This window comes from Ambystoma mexicanum, chromosome 2p, assembly GCF_040938575.1.
Source record: "Ambystoma mexicanum isolate Mex_15411 chromosome 2p, UKY_AmexF1_1, whole genome shotgun sequence".
Lineage (NCBI taxonomy): Eukaryota > Metazoa > Chordata > Amphibia > Caudata > Ambystomatidae > Ambystoma > Ambystoma mexicanum.
Genome location: NC_090923.1, coordinates 336,786,724 through 336,807,636, shown reverse-complemented (window position 1 = coordinate 336,807,636; position 20,913 = coordinate 336,786,724). Strand labels below are relative to the sequence as shown.

General features: G+C 47.3%; 1 protein-coding gene across 4 annotated transcripts in view; it reads left to right on the top strand.

The window, feature by feature from the left end:
* ARHGEF3 (Rho guanine nucleotide exchange factor 3) overlaps positions 1–20,913 on the top strand; it is a 1,464,987-nt gene that overhangs the window by 1,318,576 nt on the left and 125,498 nt on the right. For all 4 annotated transcript variants that reach the window (XM_069643671.1, XM_069643668.1, XM_069643670.1 and 1 more), the window contains one exon: positions 18,082–18,252. In XM_069643671.1, the coding sequence (XP_069499772.1) occupies positions 18,082–18,252 (171 nt within the window). The remainder of the gene's footprint in view (positions 1–18,081; positions 18,253–20,913) is intronic.

Sequence of the window (20,913 nt, the reverse complement as noted above, 5' to 3'; positions counted from 1 at the left end):
GTCATGTCCACAATGGCGGCTATGGTGTCCCGGTCCAAACGGTAGAGGGTGTGGATCTGCTCATCAGTGAGGTTGAACGGATGTGCTCGGAGGCGTGGGATTGCGGGCTGCCTGCGTGGTGGTAGTGGCTGTGCTGGCGGCCCTTGCTGGCCCTGCCTTGGCCTCCTCCTCCTCCTGCGTCTCCTCCGTGCGGCCGGTTGTAGTTGGTGTTCGTCTTCTTCTTGGAGTTGGAGTAGTTGCAGTGCTATCAGGTCCCCCAGGGCCAACATCGCGAGTCCTGCCGGTAGCATTTCGGTGTGGTTGTGGGAGGAGACTGGCTGTGCAATTTATGTGATTTCAGGCTGTATGGCCTCCACCTGTGGTGATTCATTCCACCTGTGCAAACTGCTCTCCCCTTTGGCCGAGCACGTCCCGCGCACAACGCTGCAAATCGGGGAATGGCATCTTGCTATTGCAATCATGTATTTGTACCCGATGGCCGTGTAACATTGGTTGACATGTTCATTCTGCTGTGGTCCCATTGTTGCACATACTATCTGTGCAGTCGCGAACAGACTTGTGAAGGGTCAGTGGAACGTAGTACTCGAGTAACGGTGGGCCCTCATGCATCACTGTACCGAGTTGCAACGACGGGCGGGGCGTCCCATTTGTGGGTGAAGGCAGTTGCCATTTTCACACACAGCCGCACTCGATGGAATAATTAGTGATTTCAAACGGCCACAGATGCCTTTTCGGCGTGATGTTGCAAATGAGGAATTCGAAGGGCGGCGCTTTCGGTTTCCAGCTAGCGGCGAGGAGATGCCCACAGGTCTGACTGCAAATATAACGTTCTATTGTTCAATGTCCTTGAGACAGGGCCCATGGCGTGGAAGCAATGATTGATATGAATAGTTTGGGATGCGCAATTGCTACGTGGGCGATGAGGCAGGACGTTCCCAAATACATGTTACTTCACTACACTGGAATTACGGGCTGGGGCACTGTGGATTTTGAAGGCTGCATAACGCACAGACTCAATGGATATTTCTAATGTTATGTGAGTAAATATTCAGGCGTTTTAATCCCGGGATGAGGGAATGATGAATGGATGCATGGGCAGGTGATTTGATACAGAGTTTGCCATGTACAGGGCTTCTTGGGATCTATCCGCCTCCCCTACGCTATGTGATGCAGGGCTGCCATAGTGGGACCATCGTCTATCTGGCCTTGTTGAGCCCTCCCTGTCTCGACGCGCCCTCAGACACTTGTGTCCATGCACGTTAACATTCCCATCTGATGGATTCTGTTTTGACAGACGCATGCACAGGTACACTCGTTTGTGATGGTGTTTGCACCTCGTTATAGATGGTTATGAGTCGCAAGTGGTTTTGGGGTGGTGATGATCCTTTGGAGTGGGCTAGCATGCATATGGCTGTGGATTTAGTGTGATCATTGAAGTGAGTTGTTCGAATGTAGTTCTGACGGCCATTCTGTTCTTTTTCTTTTCTTTTGGTTGACAGGTATCTCCTCCCCTTTTGCCACTGCCATCTGTATGCCACTCCTGCAGATGGGTTTTACTCCCGACACCTGCTGCTTCGTGTTAATCAGTGGAGCAGCATTACGATCTTATGGGACGATCGCCAATGGGCCACATGCCCTTACGCAGTACTGGTGGCTCGGAGCAACATTTCGGCCTTTCAGCTGGACTAGTGCCTCCCCATTGGGACGGCCCTGCGGTTCTGTGCGCTTCCATGTTGCCTTTTCGTACGTGAATGTGGCTCTGTGTACCATGAGGGAACAGGGCGACACACAAGTAGTGGCTGGTCATTTCTTGCGGATGCAGCCCACAATGGTGCTTGGTGTTTTGGAGTTCATGGCCTGATGGCTGTATGGGCTTGGTGACTTTGATGTGCATTAAATTTCTATTCTGATTTGGCCCGTGTAGCGTTTTTCTTTGCAAGTGATGTGGCATATGCCTATTTGGGGGGCGATGTATTGTGAGGAGATCTGCATTGGGTTCCAGCTTCGGAGTTTAGTTGCGTGGTACTGTACTGGGCGCGTTTGCCTACTAAGCCCGTGAGGTCAGGGATGGGGGCTGCCAATATGACAGTTTGATTGTTGTCATGCTCAGGGGCGGGGGATTGGGTTTTGTGTAACAGATGCCGGTCAGCCAGGTGGACTGGTGGAATGATGTGATTCTCGGAATATTGCTGGTCACAGGTGCCTGTGTTTGCGTGCGTTTCTTGGTGGGGGACTGTGGTCATGTCCATTGGGATGGCTTCTGTATTTGTGCCATCTGTGCCCTGCAGCTCCCATTGGCCCCTGTTGTGTTTCTTTTGTTCGTTGGCATGCATGGGTGACTTGTACATTTCACTGGTTGCATTGTGACTTCATTGCACCTACGGGGAGTTGTACTTTGTGGGCAGGGAGCGGTGTACAGGCACTCAGTGGGGCCGTTTACGGTTGATTCGCGATGCCGTACTTCTCACCATGGCGGAATGGTACATTACGCCATGCATGATGGCGTTAGGTACATGTCCGCTAGGGTCGGAATTGGCGTACCCTTGCGCCATGGTGGTGTTTGCGGTTTCGCATGGCGCGCGCACGCGTGCTTGGTGCAGTTAGCGTTGGCGTTCACTACGGTGTCGCTAATGGCTTCGTACTTTGCGGTGACGGGTCATAGTCGCACCGAGCGCTATTCGATGGCGGTATTGCATTTCCGCCATCGTTTTTCGATTTCCGCCAGGGTCGTAATGAGGGCCACTGTGTTCTACCTGGGGGTGCGCAGAGCACTGTGTCTTGTGGGTTTTGTTGGGTGATTGCAGCAAATGATCCACTCTGGCCCAGTGACCAAAGTGTAAAAAGATATTTTCCAAAAGAACAGGAGAAAGCGAGGGCAACTTTATTGCAGAATCATTGTTAATCTCAGATTACCACCGATTCTGCAATAAAATGGAATCTTACAGTAAACAAGTGATTCCTTGGCTATTTTGCACATTATTTATTCATTTATTGCAGACGCCACCATACAGGGGGCGCAAAGGGCATGGCAAATCATAAGAACACAACAAAAAACGGTTATATTGGCCTTGTGACAATCCTACCATGCGGGTGCATGACAAGGTGATAAGTGCAAGGGGTGGGGAGTAGCGGGAGAAGTGCAGGTGTGGGATACCCGCATGGGTGGGGGCGGGCATGTGCTGGTCGGGCCAATGCAGCAAGTGCCAGTGGAAAGAGTGGGGAGGGGGAGAAGACTGTAGTGAACAGGGAGGATTAAACTGGGATAGTCTGGGAAAGGGAGCCCGATGGCAAGTGCTGGCAAAGGATGCAGGGGGGTGACTGTTGGGGGTGGTCTGAGCCCTGTATGACTCTGAAGGTACCAGACACCAGTCACAGCAGCAGATGGAGGGTTTAGCATGGGTGTGAGAGAGGGAAGGAAGAGGAGAAAAGGAAGATCTTGAAAAGTTTCTGGAACTTAAGAAGATCCGGCTCAAGTCTGAGGGGGTGGAGGGCTGTTCCAGAGGGAGGCGCCAGCCAAGGACAGGAATCTACCTCCCACTCTCTGCTTGGAGAAACGTTTGACCGCAGAGAGTTGGAGCCAGAAGACCGAAGGACTCTGGCTGGTAGGTATTTCGGAGGAGTAAACTGGATGTAGAGAGGTCCCAGGCCGCAGACAGCCTTGTGGATGATGCAAATGGTCTTGAATTTGATCCAAGCAGTCATTGGGAGCCAGTGGAGAGATTTTAGGGCTGGAGAGATGCGGTCCCTGGGCTTGAGGTCAAGGAGTAGTCCTATCCTGGATTAGTTGGAGGGGAGAAGGGAGGAAAGAGGAAGCTTGAGGAAGAGGCTATTGCAGTAGTCAAGCCTTGAAAGAACCAGGGCTCTGGGGACATTGAGCTTCTGGGGAAAAGTGAGGAAAGGTAGACTGCCCCTGAGGAGATGTAGCTGAAAATTGTACTTCTTAGCAAGGTCAGTGATGTGTGTAGAGAAAGAGAGAGAGGAGTCAAAGCTGAACCCAAGGTTTTTTGCCTCACACGTGAGTGAGGGTAGGTGATCCAGGGAGTCTGGCTAGTGAGTGGGGGAAAACAAAGAACAGGCGTCCTAATGAGAAGGATCTCTGTCTTACTGGCATTCAGGCAAAGATCATTGGCAGAGCACCATGCCTGAATAGCAGTGGGAGGGAGGAGGGAGGAGAAGGTGGGGGTAGGGGAAGGTAGCCGGGAAGAGAGCTGTGTGCCGTCTGCGTAACACTGGAAATGAGGGGAGAAAGTGGAGTTCAGGTGGGCCAGAGGAGCCAGGTAGATGTTGAAGAGCCATGGCGATAGGATCGAGCCCCGAGGGATGCCACATGTAGAGAGTGAGGTGGAGGAGAGAAAAGGTCAAATTTGCACTTGGGAAGTTATGTTGGAAAGGAAGGAGGTCAGCCACGCCAGGGTATCATGGAGACGGTTTGTGAGGATGGAGTGGTTGACTGTGTCAAAGGCAGAAGAAAGATTGAGGAGGATCAGAACAGAGGGAGTGTTAGAGTCCAAGTTAGAGAGTAGGTCATCACCAGGAGAGCAGTTTCCGTGCCTTTGGCTGTCCTAAAACTGGACTAGTAGTAGTGGAGGCAACCAGCCATTTCGGTGTGGACGGGCAGTTTGAGGATGACCAGCTTCTCCATGAGTTTGCCCAAGGTGGGGTGTGGTGGTAAGAAGATGGCAGGACCGGATGTCAGGAGTTAAGGAGGAAAAGTGGGTGGCCAGTGCAGAGCAAAAGGCCTGGAAGGGAGCAGGAAAAGAGGAGGCTGCAGTAGGATTGGCAAGTTACTTGCAGATTTTAAAGAGTTCAGCCATGTTATTGGTGGCTCCAGTTATGCAGGCTTGGACATGAGCTCTCTTCTTGGAGCAGGTGGAGAAACAGTATTACCTTTGAAGTAGACGACAGGCCAGTTTGTCGGGGGATGAACTAGATGTCTGCCACTTCTGCTCTGCCGCTTTGCACTTTCATTTCAAGGCGGCTAAGTCGGGGTCATACCAAGAGTTGCATTTGAAGACAAGCTTCATGTGGATCCTCATGACAGGGGCTAGGCCGTCCAGGCTGTTAGAGATTGAGAGATGGAGGTTAGTTAGAACAGAGTCTGACGGAGAGTCCAATGAAGAGGGAGGTGGAGGGAAGAAGGAGGAAGCAAAAGCAGTGACTGACACACGCTTCATCTGTCGAATGAGGGAGGAAGAGACTGGCAGTGCAGGGGAGGAGTCTGGGGACAGGGGAGGTCAAGGAGAGGAGAGAGTGGTCAGACCAGAAGAGAGGGGTAGTGAGAGAGTTGGAGAGAGGGATGTCTGTTGAGATGAGAGCCTCCAATGTGTGCACGGAAGAGTGAGTTGGGCCAGAGGGAAGGATAGTGAGGCAGAAAGTATCGCAGAAGCTACAGAAGAGAACAGTAGCCACTTCAGGGGAGTCAAGATGGATGTTGAAGTCCCCAAGGAAGGTACGTTTGGAGGAGGAGGCAAGAAAAGAGAAGGAGAGGTCGGCCTTTTCAGAGAGGAAGAGGGAGGAAGGTCCCGGGGGTCTGTAGATGGTAGTGAGAGTAACAGAGAAAGTAGCAGAGACAAACAGCCTGTAGACTAGGCTTTCAAAGAATGAGTAGGTTGGAGTGGGGATGATGGAGACAGGAATCCACTCAGGGAAGAGCAGGGCCACTCCACCACCAGACCAGGAGGGTCTGGAGTTGAACAGGATCTTGTAGCCCGCAGGAAGAAGAGTGTCAAAAGCAGTGACGGAGCTGGCCATGAACCATGTCTCAGTGAGGGTTAGGACGTCAAGGTCTTCAAGAAGGTGACAATATAACATGTAAATAACAACTCCCATCTTGTTTGGTCTCCCCCTCCCCATTTCCAGCAAGTACTTGGACGAGGAAGTGGCGACAGAGAGCAATGCAGATTTCCGCTATAGTTAACATGGCAAATGGAGAGGCAAACTACTACCAACTACCAGTGAATTCTCCCACTAATAGAGTCAGGCACTTTTCACTAACCATTCACACCCGGCTCCACTTGACTCCACTGAGAACTATAAAAGGTGTGGTTCTGCACAGGTGAGAGAGCAGCAGTTGGGAGAGGAGAAGGGAGGCTGTATGGCTGAGTCCAGTAGGGTATCCCTTCTCAGTCCCAGACCAATTCCTTCCAAGAACTCTGAGAAAGCTGGGGATGCTGGGTGAAACGTGGAAGCTGCATCACAGGAAACCTGGAAGGACCATAGAAGAGCGAGACGCGGAGCAGCTGACCGGGTGTGGTTGGAGGGTTGCAACGTGGTGAGAGAGCCGTGTCTCCATGGAGCCCGAAGTAAGAAATATTTGAAAGTGGTGCAGGAAGCACCTAAAGATAAATCATATAAAGGAAAGCAAGAGTAAGATATAAAGAGAGGGGCAAAGGATCAGAGTGGTCGCGCTTAGGAAAAGCAAAGAGCCTGGCGTTTTTTTGGAAAAAAGTTTTTGATTCTACCCCATTAGAGGATTGTATGTAAGAAAAAAACATATATAAGAAAAAAGCACATCCTGACCAGCTGACCTTATGTTTTGAACTCGAGGGCCCTATGCTTGGGGAAGGGCACCCTGAGAAATCTAAAAGGAACTGTGATATATTTTGAAATGTGTTGAAAGTTGGGAGAGGCCTGAGCTTGGGGAAGGGAACCCTGAGAGGCCTACCTAAGAAATTAAAGTACATCCTGATAAAACTGGCTTTGTGTTTGAAAGCTGGAAGGGGCCTGAGCTTGGGAAAGGGCAAAAAGCACAGTAAAGTGAAAGGAAGGTGCGATTGTGCATGACTGAAAAGGAAGAAATGAAAGAGGTACAAGGTGCCAGAAGGTGCAGAGAATAAGGAGAGGGGATAGAACTCAGAGTGGTCGTGCCTGGGAGGAGCAAAAAGCCTGGCGTTCTCAAAAGTCTCCGACACTACCCCCATGAAAGACATTTGTTAAAGGCATATCCTGACAAAGTAAAATATGTTTTGAATACGGGAGGCTTGACACTTGGGGAAGGGAACCCTGCGAAGCCTACCAAAGAGGAACTGTTGTGTACAACCATTTGAAAGCATGCAACTTGGGGAAGGGAACCCTGCGAAGCCTACCAAAGAGGAACTGTTGTGTACAACCATTTGAGAGCACAACACTTGGGGAAGGGAACCGTGAGCGATAAAGAGAACTGTGTTTAATTGCTTTACGTTACATTTAAAGAATTGAAGCCTGGGCAAGGACCCCGAAACCAGTGAGACCGAGAGACTGCTGAGAGGACCCTGTGGCGACGGTCCTACAAGAACACCTGTTATTTAAACTCATTTTGTGAGCCTGAAATCACGCTAGGGTGGAAGGACACTGAAAATCAACCACAGTCTTCCTATTTGTAGTTGAACCACACCTTTTTGATTTTGTACAAAGAAACCCTTGCACATTTTTGCATAGAGTGAGGGCAAGCATAGGTTTAGACACAGACTATTTATTTGGACTTTCAGACATTGACGGCCCTTCGAAGCATAATTTCAGGGAAACATCCCTTTAGAGTTAGGGCCAGTTAGGTATTACACCAACCCTGAAACTTTAAATAAAGGTTTTGAAATCTTACTTTCTGAGTCTGTGTCTCTCTTGTCGCCACGCCTGTCTCACAGGGGGTCACAGGGTGCAGTGCCACCACTGGGGGCGAGGGGAGAAGGGGATTAGGGAAGGAAGGGTGGAAGTAGAGGGTGGGAAGTTGAAGAGAGAAGGAAGACGCCTGTCAAGAAGGAGAAGATTGGGCTGAGAACCCTAGGCCATGACAGTGCCATTATGATACACATCAATGGTGCATTTGGAAGATGTGAAGTGAGCCAAGAGCACTTCCCACCCAGTGCCGCCAGTAATAGGTGAGGAGTAGAAAGGGGAGAGGACAGAGACCATAGGGGGGTCCATAGGTTAGACGAGGGGACAGCGAAAAGAATGTCAGTAATAGTCTGTCTGGAGGAAGCATTGATGTAGGTGTCTGCGATGGGCAGACCAGGGTTGGATCTCAGGAGTGCCTTTTTAGTTGCTTCCTTCCAGACTTTGTGACAGAGGGAGGATAGGAGATGAAGAAGAAGTTAGAAAAGATAGGGAAGACAGAGAGCACCATGGGGGCTGGGACAAGAGGGGGGAGAGGTCAGGATACAGATGATAGCATGGAAGAGGGTCAGAGGCACTATGCAACAATAGAATCTCACCAGGCTGCCAAGCAGACAAAAATCAGTCGGCATGCTGGAAATATTTACAGATCATTGACAAGTTTCTGAAGGTACCTGAATTCGGATTTAGCAGAAAGCACTCAAAATCAGTACAAAAAGAATGGGAGCAGAGTTGGAGGAAGAAAGGATAGAAAAGGGTAAGCTATTGATTATCTTTTGGAGCAGGGAGTTTAGAGAGCAGTAGAGGAGTAATCTTTATGATGCACATAATGAAGGAAATACTGTTGGTGCTGGGATTAAAGGTTACAGATAGGCAGGTAGGGGAAGGAACAGGCGCCAGTTTGAGCAGATTATAGTGTCAATGAAGGTGGCAGGAGTAATGCGATCCATAGTTGCTTACCAGGGCAAGTGGAGTCAAGAAAGAAAGTTTGTGATCAGAGCGTGCGAGGTACCAAGTCCTTAGAAAACCTTTTGGAGTGATACCAAAAGGTGTTACAGGGAGATGTGCTCCATCCGGCTTCAGACAGGCAGAGACAGTGGCCTTGGTGTGGGCCTTTCGGGTGGCCGGCTCCTTCCCCTGCCAGCTCCTGTGATTGGCCCTTAGGGAATGGCACTGGCCAGTCAGTGCGGCGACTGGGGGGGAGGGCTGGCACTCCAGTGCAAGAGTAGGTGGTGGCCATGATAGAATGTGCTCACAAAGGACTAAAGCCCATACAGCCCAACTCGACTTTGAAGAGAAGTGCACGCTTAACTTCCAGAAAATAAGCATCACATATACTCTTGGCTGAAGGTAACCACCACTTACGGTCCGATTCTTAAGTTGGTGCAGTGAACGTTCTAAAGAGCACTGCACCAAATCAGGACCCCAGGCTCCACACCACTATTCTCAAGTGGGCCTGGGCATCCTCGTAGTGCGCGACAGTACACCGTCAGCATTCATAACGGGTGCAATACTGCTGAGAACAGTGATGTCAGTCCACCAATGCAAACCTATGTTAATGAATTGCATTGGGGCAGCTTATCATAATATTAAGCCAGTGCAGACATATCTCTTTTAGGATACGTTTAAACATTTAAACGTATCCTAAAAGAGACATCATTTTTGGCTTAATCCAATGCTATTTGTTAACATAGGTTTGCATGGGTGGACTGAAGTGAACATTTTCTGGCATCGTTGAAGCAGCTTACCTGCACTGTGACCAGGGGTGTTGCTAGGTCTGGAAAAGACCAGGGGCTACGCTAATGTTGGAACTGTCGGGACTGGGGGCTAGCTACACTTTTGGTTGTAGCCCCTGAGATTCTATCCGGGGCTACAACCAAAAGACCAGGGGCTATAGCCCCCTTAGCCACCCCCTAGCATCGCCTCTGACTGTGACCGCCTTCTTGTGACACTCCTCCAGAATAACGGCACCAAAATGGTACCGTATATGTGCACGACTTTAGCGCACATATAAAACTGAAGGAGTGCCATAAGCATACCAGTCTAAAGTGGCAGGTATCGAATGGTGAGGCTGCTAGGTTGCTTTCCATCCCATCCTAGCAACCACCACATGTATTACAAAAGTGGTGCATTCCTTCCAACTTCGGAAGAATGTGCCTCTTCAGAATAGGTTTTTAGTACTGAAAAGGTTGTTAACACTTTAAACTACCTTTTCGGCACTTAACACCAGCTTGTGAATCGGGCCCTCTGTGTTGACCTCGGTTTCTCACGGGGAGCGATCCAACCGTGGTGTTTCGGAAACCAACATCCAGCAAGATTTACACTGAACCAAATGGAAAAAAGTGAGAAGGATGCTATTGAGCTGGGACACCTGATATTGAATTTCCCATGAGCCATTTCTGGGTGCAATCAATATCATCTTCGACTTTGAGCCTTCTATGCTGCTCGGAAGAAGCACAGGAATACCGACGAACAACCAAAAAGATCAAAGCCTTGACATAGGTGATCATTGACCTTTGCAAGTCACTGCAGATCAGGACAATTCCCTCATTAGGCCAATGGCTTTTGATATATTTCTAATGGGGTTGGCGTAGATGTGCTTGATGTAAAAATGCACAATCTACAGTGGCAGTTATTCTCTTTCATGGCCAAAATATTATAAGGTAATCGAAAGTTAGTTTTTGGACTTCCAGACAATGCTGGGCATTGAAGATAACTAAGCAGCCAAAGTGGGGGTTGTTCTCTAAAAGTTAAAGCAAATTAAGTTAGCTTGTATAGTTTTTTTCCTGAACTGTACTTTACTATAAACAGTAAATTATCGGTCTTAGCACATCATTCTGGGTGGAGTGGTAGCCTTCATATTGTTAGACCTATCAGCTGCTTTTGACACTGTCGACCACTCCATCCTGCTCGCCTGTCTTGCCGGAGCGGGGATAACTGGACAGGTGTTATCTTGGTTTTCAGCTTTTCTTGGTGATCGTGCACAAACTCTCTCTCTTACTCCTTTTCACTCTGGTTCTGTCCCACTGTCTTGTGGGGTCCCCCAGGGTTCACCCTTGTCCCCCGCATTGTTCAATCTGTGCATCCAGCCGTTAGTTGAGCTCATCCACTGCCACGCTGTCCGATGTTACTCCTTTGCTGATGACACCCAGATTATTCTGCATTTTGATCTTTCTCATCCTGATTCTGCATCTCAGCTACGGGGTGCTTGGAGGATGTGGGGCGTTGGATGGGCCACAACTGACTTAAATTGAATGGGGACAAGGCTGAGGTCCTTGTGGTTGGCCCCTCTTTTGCTTCTTCTCTTTGGACTCCCTCTTTTTCTCCTTCTTCTCATGGTTCCTGTCCAATTCTGGTTTCTGTTGTGAAGGATTTGGGAGTCAAGATCTCTTCGTCACTTTCTTTGGAGGTCCAGGTGACATCTGTCTGTCAGTCCGGGCACTGAGAGTTCTGCATAAGGTATTGGATTTCCTCCCTGTGCTGTTTCATGCCCCAGTCGTTGTTGCACTGACGCTGAGTATACTAGACTACTGTAACTCCTATATCTAGAATGGCCACTGTATTTACTGCACTGCCTCCAAGTGCTGCAAAACACGGCAGCCAGATTGTTGCTTTTACTCCCTATGGTACGTCTATCTCCCATCCCATCAGCTGCTGCATTTACTCCCTGTGGCCCAGTGGGTGCAGTTGAAATCTATTTGCATTGTGCACTGGACCTTTTATGGCCTGGTGGCTCAATACCTGCAAGGCAAGTTTTGCCACATATGTTCCTAATCGTCCACTCAGCTCCCTTGAGTCCTGTACTATCTCTGTCCTGCGGGTGCGGCTCTGTCGGGTCGCGTGATGTGCATGCTCCCTTGCTGCAGAAAGGTCTTGGAACTCTCTTCCTTTCCATCGTCTGGCAACGGCTGATCATTTATCCTTTTGTCAGTCACTGAAGAAATGTTTTTTTGCTTAGTCTTTGCCAGTGAGGACTGTGCCTCCTGACTCCTAGCGCAAAGATGCCTGTGGGTGGATGTGCGCTTTATAAGTTCCTTTAAGATAAGATAAAGGGGCTTCATCAAAATGTCCCTTAGCACCCTATCCAATCAGGATTTGGAACCCAACTGCACTCACAACGGAAAATAGAAATCCCTCTAATACAGTGGTCTTCAAGCTTTTTAGGCCTGGGCCCCCGCCGAGCAAAATGTGGGCAGGCTGAGCACCCCCAAAAAGGCCAAATGGATAGTAAGTCCAAATGACTATGAACTTTTGCACACTGTCACTGCCCCCTACTCCCAGTATAGTCCCTAGGATCCCCCACCAGCTCCCATCACAGTCTCTGGACTCCCTCATCCCACTCCGAGCCCAGACCCTATTGCTCTCCCCACCCCACCACAGACCCTGGGCTCTCCAAACTCTGCTCCCACCACTATGCCATGGCTCCTGCCCATCCTGCTCCCACCACAGTCCCTGGGCTCCCCCGCCCTGCTCCTGGCACAGTTCCAGTGTCAGTGGTGGCTGGTGAATTCTTTAAGTGTAGGGGCATAAATGTTTCCTCCAGATATGCCATTGTGACAAAGCTTTTTGACTGAGCCGAACTAATGAAGTGGAGGTCGGGGGGTTTTCCCCCGTGAATTTTCTTAAAATAATGGGTTAAAATGTTGCATTTTAGAGCATCCTTTAAAAAGAAAATGGGTAAAAAGCCAAACAGTTTGCAATTGGCACTGGGGGGAGGGGTACCAAGGGGGAAAGCATGGTATTTTTGACTGGACATCTATGATAGATATCCAGTAAAATAAAATACCATCCCTGTCCCCTGGGCTCAACAGCGCCTCAGAAGGAGAGCGATTTTGGCAGGTGGGTAGGGGGATTGTGCAACAAAGGCATTTTTAAAATGCCTCTGTTGTACAACCCTCCTTCCCCCCATCTTCCCCAATCGCCAAAATCAGCTCAACGGACCAAAACAAACACACATTCACACAGCAATCACTCTATCATTCACACGAGCACCCATCACCATACACTCACTCATAACACAAGCATACATGCATCCATACACATATTAAAATAAAAAATAAATGGACATAAAACGTACCTTCTGCAGGGGCCTGCACGTGGGTGCTGAAACGCCCCACTCCAGGCTGCTCTGTCTGTATGTGCGAGGAGGCGCAGGAGCTCCGCCTCTCACATACAGACATGCAGTGCTCCAGCCAGCATTTCCAATGAGCTATGCAAGGCAGGTGAATCAAAACGCCCCCAGCCTTGCATGGCTCAGTGTGCATATGCAGCTGGGGAACTGAACTGAACTGTCAGAAGGAAGGCCCGCAAATGGCCAATTACCGGGTCCGGCAGGACTGTAATGACCCGGTAAATGCCCATTTGCAGGTGCCGGAAAAAATTGCAAATTTGGCAGCAGCCTGCCGGTTTTACCGGCAAGGCTACTGCCAAACTTGTAATGAGGCCCAATGTTCTTCTCATGGAAATGTTGTTATATTGACGGAATCCAAAGCAACTTACCAGGGATGAATTTTGAGGGCGACATCCATCTCCCATACACAAGCAAGCCTCCATGCTTTAAGGGACAGGTTGAGCACACACATACGAACCTTAATTGCACTTTGAGTGCCAGTATTCTGACACCCAACTCTTATCACCTCTAGCATATTTCCCCCTAGTATTTGCCTCTCTGCACTGGGCTCTTGTCATTGTATTTGAGTCTACACACATCCATGCTTAAACAAGCAGTCCCCATCTTCCTGCCTAACATTATTCATAATTCCTGTTCCGCATATCTGTAGCTGCTCCCAGTTCTCCCTCCTACTTCACGCCCCCCGCACTCCAGGATGTCATCTGAGTATCCCTGGCTGGAGCACAATTCACCAACTTGGTTACAAGCTGGAATACCATTACAGTGGTAACCGACAAAGTGCGCATTTAAATGGAACAATACTTTTCTAGTGCTGGGATAAAGAAAAAAAGGTTTCCAACAAGTTTAGACTTAGTGGGCCTCATTCCGGGTTTGGAGCTAACCATGGAGTAATTAGCTCCATGGTTGCCTCCGAAACCGTCCCAAATCCGGCATGGTGAATGGAGTAATTACCGGTCCATTCCCGGATTGGAGGGACCGGTAATTCACCTTTTGCCCTTCCCCATTCCCATTTCTGCCCCATAGGGCTCAATGGGAATGGGGAAGGAGGTAATTACGGCACCGTAAATTACGGTACCGTAATTACCTCCGAGATACCTTTGCGGGTCCCGTACTTAACTCCTGCTAAAAGCAGGAGGTAAGGAAGGACCCGCAAAGGGAACTCGGAATGTGGAGGTAAGGGATTACGGGCATCGGCAGCCTTACCGGTGCTGGTAATCCCTTACCTCCAACCTCGTAATGACCTCCAGTGTGTTTAGACCATCTACATTCCAACACGCAACTAACTTCTCCTTCAAGTGCAAATCCTATCACTATTGTGGCGTCGGAATGTGCTCTCACATTTACAGTTAGGCCTCACTGCCCAGTGATGGACCATATTAGTTTCCTTTTCCAAACTAAGGTCTCAATAAAGTACACCAGTGTCTACTGTTGTTATGCTTCAATGCACTAAAGACGTCTGGCCAGAACTTTGGTGAGCTCCAATTGGACTAAAGATGAGACAATAGGACTAACTGTCGAGCGTGTTGCATTTTGATGTCCCATGGTGTGCCAGGCAGTATGCCCTTATGACGTCGTCTCCCGGTATTGTGTGTAGCTGTTTCATTGTCACATGTAGCCGGCAAAAGGGAGAGTTTGAGGTGCTGGAAGACTTTGCTTTGTGACAGGTGTTTGGGTTTGCCTTTTGGAAGGGGGCTGAATTCTATCACAGAATGTGGTCTTTAGATGATGGATATCTTTGAGTAATGCCTTTAGGGTCCAGCCTGTGGCCAGGAGAAGGTGGATCCCATGGTTGAAGGGGGTGGATGAAGCTGAGCTGCCTGAGTGTAATAGAAGGTGAGGTGCTGGAGGTGTGAACTGGGTGTGGTATGTTACTGAGCTACCACGCTATGAGCATAACATTGATCAGTGATGATTATTGTACTGGATCAGTGAGCAACAGAGGGGGAATGCTATATTCTTCTGGAAGAGAACGGGTAGCTCTTCACCTTGTGGCATGGTGCACACCCTCCATATTTCTAGCCATTGGAGAAGTGCTTTGATTTCACATTGGACAATAATGTGGGAGGCTGTTCTGTGGAGTTTCTTCCACTATTTGGCCGTGTTCATTCTCAGTGGCTCCCAGACCTTTTTGGGAATGTTGAGGAACTTGGGGTTTCACCCTAGGCTACCCATGGTATTCCAAACGTGGACCCCATGCTCACTGTGATTTGAGAGGCATAGCTTCACCTCATATGATGAGACCCGACTAGGCTCCTCTGTGAAAGGTACAGTGTGCTAAAACATGCTTGTAGATCCTCCTGAGTGGGAAGGTTATTTGACCTTAGGACCGGTTAGTTCTCAGGCCTTTTTGTGCTTTGATTTCAAACTTTGTGAAATTGTGCATATTATGGAGATTCATCAGTTGTATGCTTAACCCCCTCTCCTAGCGAAACCCTCAGCACTTTTTGCTGGATTTCTGGAACTTTTTCTTTCTATCCTGAATGAGGGGAACCTTTTTCCCCCTTCATTTATTCTCATGTGCTCTGACATTTGGAACTATGTTCTATGCCTTTTACATTTCTATGGCGTCAGCTTTCCTCCATATGTCTTTTAAGGCATTTGTGTTTATGTTTTGCAGCACGAGCACCCTATGTGCAGTGTTGCTGGGGACTCTTTGGGTCCTCCTTTGAGATTCCCGCACTATCCTTGAACATTACTTTTCTCAAGGATAGAGGGATACTCTGTGTCCCTCCACAATGTTTATCCTATAAAAATTAGCACACACCACCCTATGTGGAGTGCTAAGGGGATACATAGTATCCCCCTTCTGGCTGCTCCTGTGACTTTTTAGTCACATAGTCAACCCTATAGTTATGGCTAGTGGCCGTTCTACCAACTATTGTGCTAGTTTCTACCGCAGTCTGTATTCACAGTCTCGGTTATGCACCATAGGGTCACCAATGTGCCAACATGGTAGTTCCTTTCTTTTTCCCGCTTTTTTATTGTTGTTGTTCTTTATTAGCCCTTCTTCTACCATTCTGGGAGGGGCAGGTCTGAATGTGGGTTTTTCCTTTGGCGGGAACCCTTGGGTGACCCCACCCAGGCTGCAGGGTGTCTGGGAGGACAGGAAACAGGGGAGGAGTTTAACACTCCCCTGCCCTTTGTCTGCTAGAGTGCCAGAATGGAACCAGTTCCCACTGGGAGAGTTACGCTTTGCTGCTTCGACAGCCACCCACCCCTTTCTGTAAAATGCTGAGAGAGTTTGCAGAGGAGTGAGTGGGAAAACTGAATAAAAGGTGAGTTTCCTGAGGCAGAAGGCAAGTTGACCACTGGAACAGAAGAACCGAAGATGAAGACAACCAGAGACGCCTGCAGACCCTTTCAGTAAGAAGCAACCACTGCTGTCCTGACCCCATTTTCTAATCAACAGAGGAGCTCTAAAGAGGACCACTCCTTCCATTTGGCTGGTGGGACCAACTACCCTCAAGACGAACTACAAATTGAGCAATCTCTCGAGGTACTGTGACTTTCCAGGGCTGCAGACCGCGAATACCAGGAGACATTCGACCCATTTCCAGTGCAATGTCTTGCCATGGACGAATCTGGACAGAACTTTGGTGAGGTTCAGTTGGACCTCCGGGGGCACGATCCTGCTCATATAATTCCACTCACCAAGAGTGCAGGACTTCACAATCGAAGAACCGTCCGCTGTTTGGAGCTGATAAAAAGGCACCAAAACCGCAGACTGAAACAGGAGATCGAAGAAATCCTTGCTGCTGGTCCTCTCACTTGACCACTGCTGTAACATCTCCTTCAGAGTCCGTCCTTTCATCACCAGACCAAGGTAGCCAGAGACCAGGCCCGTCGCTGCTGCACAGGAGAGAATCCAGCGGAATGTGCTTCTTCTAACCTAAGGTACTGTGGGGGTGAAAGGTATAATTTACCTTAAGCTGAAGAGTCGCTCAAGTGTAACTATAGTGTGTGAATAGGTGTTTGGGTGTCCACCCATACCTCTGGCCCCGGCTTGTCAGCTTGTGTCCTTTAGGGAGTCCTTTTCAGGGTCCCCCTAACTTGTGTTATATTGCTCAGCACCTTTTTCTAGTGATTGAAAGTATCCTGGGGAACTTTGCTTATTCTGCTACTTCGTAAGACTTTGGCTCCACTCCTACACTGACTTTTTGTATAGTTAAGGATTGTACTTTAAAAGCATTAGAACCTCCAAAAGGTTTCTCTCGAAATTTAAGATGTGCTAATGTGTGTATACTGAACCCTTTTCCTTCCTAAAGACTTTATCTGATGTGATTTTGCTAACTAACTACAATTACTGTCTATCTGTAAAACAATGTGAGTGTGCGGTAGTACAGATAATACATTATTACTGCCATTAGTGTCAAACTCTGTAACAATTGTAACTGCAAGCAGCTACTGTTGAAGTAATCACCTGTGAAAATTATTATTAAGAATTCCTATGTTTATTGGTTAGTGAAATAAGTATTTATCTAGCTTCTTTGTGTGACTAAGAATGAATGTATATTTTTAATATAGCATTTACTGTGTAAGAGTTTCTTTGGACCATTGTATTTACTGGCTTCAGTGTTCTTGCCTACAGCTCACATCTTCTTCCTATGATAAGCCTGGCTGCTCTGCCATTCTACCAAGATCCGATGGATAGTACTAAGAATTGGCTACGTTTATGCCAAGGGATCGTTTTATAAAGTCTTAAGGCCTCATTACGAGTTTGGAGGTAGCCATGGTGCTATTAGCACCATGGCTACCTCCAAACCGGGCTCCATTACCGGGTTCCTGCAATGGGGCCTTACAGGGTCATTCCGACAAAGGAGGACCCGGTAATTTCTCCTTGCAGGAACCATTCCCCATTCCCATTTTAGCCCCCATAGGGCTCAATGGGAATGGGGAGGGAGGTAATGACGGGCACATTACAAGTGGCCTGTTATTACCTCCCTCTTCCCCTCGCGGGACCCGGAAAAGCCATCTGGTTTCACCAGACGTCTGATCCAGGTCTCGCAAAGGGAACCTCGTAATCGGTGCTCCCGTTACGAAGGGGGCCGGTCCCGTACCGGCCCCCTTCATTACGGGAGCACCAGGGTTATAATGAGGCCTTTTAGAGTCTTACCTGAAGTGGACTTGGCCACTGTCAGTGCTGATATCTGTGTAAAGAAACATGCATATCTTAGTGCTCTGCAGCATTGTCGTATATTTCCTATTCAGGTAGGCTATGAAAAAAAGCCAAATCTTGCAAACCCAGGAAATCCATGTTTGCCATTTGATTAATGGAGCAGTATTTTGCACTGAGCATTCGCCTTATTTCTGCAGTACGAAGAATAAGAATGTATAAATAATCAAATATTTTCCTGTGTTTCTAGCGGTCAATCAGCTTTCGAAGCGACAGTCGCCCTGATTTACTCAGCCCACGACCATGGTCTAGAAATGCTCCCCCTGCAATCACAAAGCGGAGAGATAGCAAGCTGTGGAGTGAGACCTTTGATGTGTCTGTCAATCAAGTGCTCACATCAAAGGAGATCAAGCGTCAAGAGGTAATCATTGCACTTACTACTATATACAGTCCATAGTTGGTGTATGCCAGAATGTTAAGTGCCAAAATATGAGGTCCAAACATGTTGCAGGCTTTTTGGGCCTCATCGGTGAGCAGTAGCTTGGGTCTCTAGGCCCAGCAGGCACGGGACCCACATTTGCGCATATCCTCCAGACCATCGTTCTTCGCTTGCCAAGCCATTACAAAAGTGGAAAGCCCACATGCAAATCAGGCTTGGGATGCTTTTGGTCTCGTGCAGAAGGAATGTGACCAAGCAGTTCGGGCAGGACTGCCACTTTTGGGGTGGGACCAAGCCTGACTTTCATATGGTCTTCCCCCTTTTCTAATGGCTTGGCAGGCGAAGAACGATGGTCTAGAAGGTTGCCCAGAGCAATGCAAGAGGTAATGATTAATTCCAAACTTTCCAGCCATCATCTCTTTTGTATTGCTTACTTTTTCCTTATGCATACATCAAAGTAGTGAATTATCATTGTCACATCACCTAATTTGTTCTTCAAAATTAATTGCTAAATTGTTTTTTATTTGAGCAGTTATGGGAAAGATTGATTTTTGACACTGGTATGACATCATCTATATATATATATATATATATATACTTATATTAAACATGTATCAGTTTAATGTGTAAGGTGAAAGCATTGGGTCTCTGCACCCAAATTAATAAAGCTTTAATTTTTGTTAAACAGATTCCTCTAACAGGTGTTGATCATATGGCAGTAGGGAGAAGAACAACAAAACCTCACCTTATTGTTTTGTGTCTAGATCAGCCTAAATACCACAAAATGCTCACATGCAACCCAGTACTGTAAACTTCTTAATTAATTCTTCAGTGAAAAATGATGGTAATAAAGCCAGATAATACAAAGTCTTAATACATGTTTGCTAATATGGAATGTTTCCTTGCTAAATCAAACATTTATTTTCCTTAGTAACATGACTAAAGCAAAGAACACATGGCCGAAATGTTTGACACTGCAAGAGCAGAGAGATAAGCCTCCCAACTGTATGTGTTTATTCAGGACTAGTATTTCAATATCAATGTACTGCTCTTATGTATTACCTTTCGTTTACCATGGTATCATATCTGACTGACATTTTACAAGTTCATTGTAATCTATATCTGGTTTGTTAATTATAATTTTAATTTATTTTTGAGATTAAGTGGTCACAATATAGTTGTAGTACTGACGTGGTCAACTCATTTTGTCTTTCAGCAAGAGATGTAGCATAATAAACGATAAGTAATACATCAGTATATTGCTTAATAATTGTTTTCCTTAGCAAGGGTAACCTGGAAGGATTGTCCAGGGGCAACGCCCTGATTTTGTAAACAAGGCTACACTGAGCAGGACAGGTTCCATACCGGTGCTGCTCTTAGGCGCTGAAGTCCGTCAGAACGCGCAATATAAAAAGCTGATTTTTTAAACACACAATATTGGTAAAAATGTATTAAGAAATTGTATGATCTTACTTTATTGATGTCATTAACATTCAAGATTAAATTGAGAATGTTACAGTACTAGACTTATATTAAACATGCCATTTCAAACATAAACTTACAGTGGCAATTCTGATCATTATTAGGATACCAGTCACATAAAAAGTCACATAAAATGGGTTTGCAGCTATATAAAGGCTTATGGTTTAGAAAACATTTTGAAATAAAGTTGTTCAGGTATATAAATTAATTGAAACGGTATAAATTGATTGAGGTAAATGCTTTAGCCAAGGAAATGACGTGCACGGCAATGGACTTGCTCTTCTTAGCTCTATCTACTCATCTTCTATTCGTATTCTTTGCTCTCTCTCTCCTAGGGACTCTTTCTCCACTGCTTTAAATCATCTTCATTGATTATCTTTTGATGCCCGACTCTGCTTCAATTTTCTGTGTCTCGTTTTTAGGAATCTTTGTGGTTTAGCTTCTTCCTATCTTTCTTGTTTTATTTCCTTCTACTCTTCACTGCGTGCTCTTCAGTCCCAGTCTCTCCTCTTCCTTGTTGTTCCTCGCCTTCCCTGTGCTCCATCTCGATTCCGCTGTGTTGCCTCCTAAGCTCTGGGCCACTCTACCTCTGAACTTAAAGATCACCTCCTTTCTTTGTAATTCCTTTATATGATCCACCCTTTTGTACTAATTGTCTCTATGTTAAGCGCTTTGGTGATAGGTGCTATATATATAAAATAATAAGGCACAACAAAGCTGAAACATGTCCGGGATGCTCGGGTCCAGTGGGGAGGTGGTCGGGCAGACATGGCTGGACCGATCACTTTGGAGGTTTATATGATTGGTCCCTTTATGAAATGGCACAGATGAACTAAAACAAGAGAATGTAACAGAGGGGTTTCCTGTGCCTTACCCAATCAATTCAGTCTGTCAATTTTGTCACTTCGTCAATACCGATTATCATTATTTTTATATGGAGATGTGGTGAAACGAAGGCACGAAAGAGTGAACATTACAAACAGGAAGTTCTGTTTGCTGTCATGTGAAACTAAAATCCTTCCCTGGTTGTGCTATGGGGTGTTTGTGTGTGTGTGTGTGTGTGCGCGCGTGTGTTTTGGACTGCAATTTCCATCAGTCCTAGCCAGCATTGTTCTAATAGGTGGTCATTGGAGTTGTAGTCCAAACCATCTAGTGGCAAAG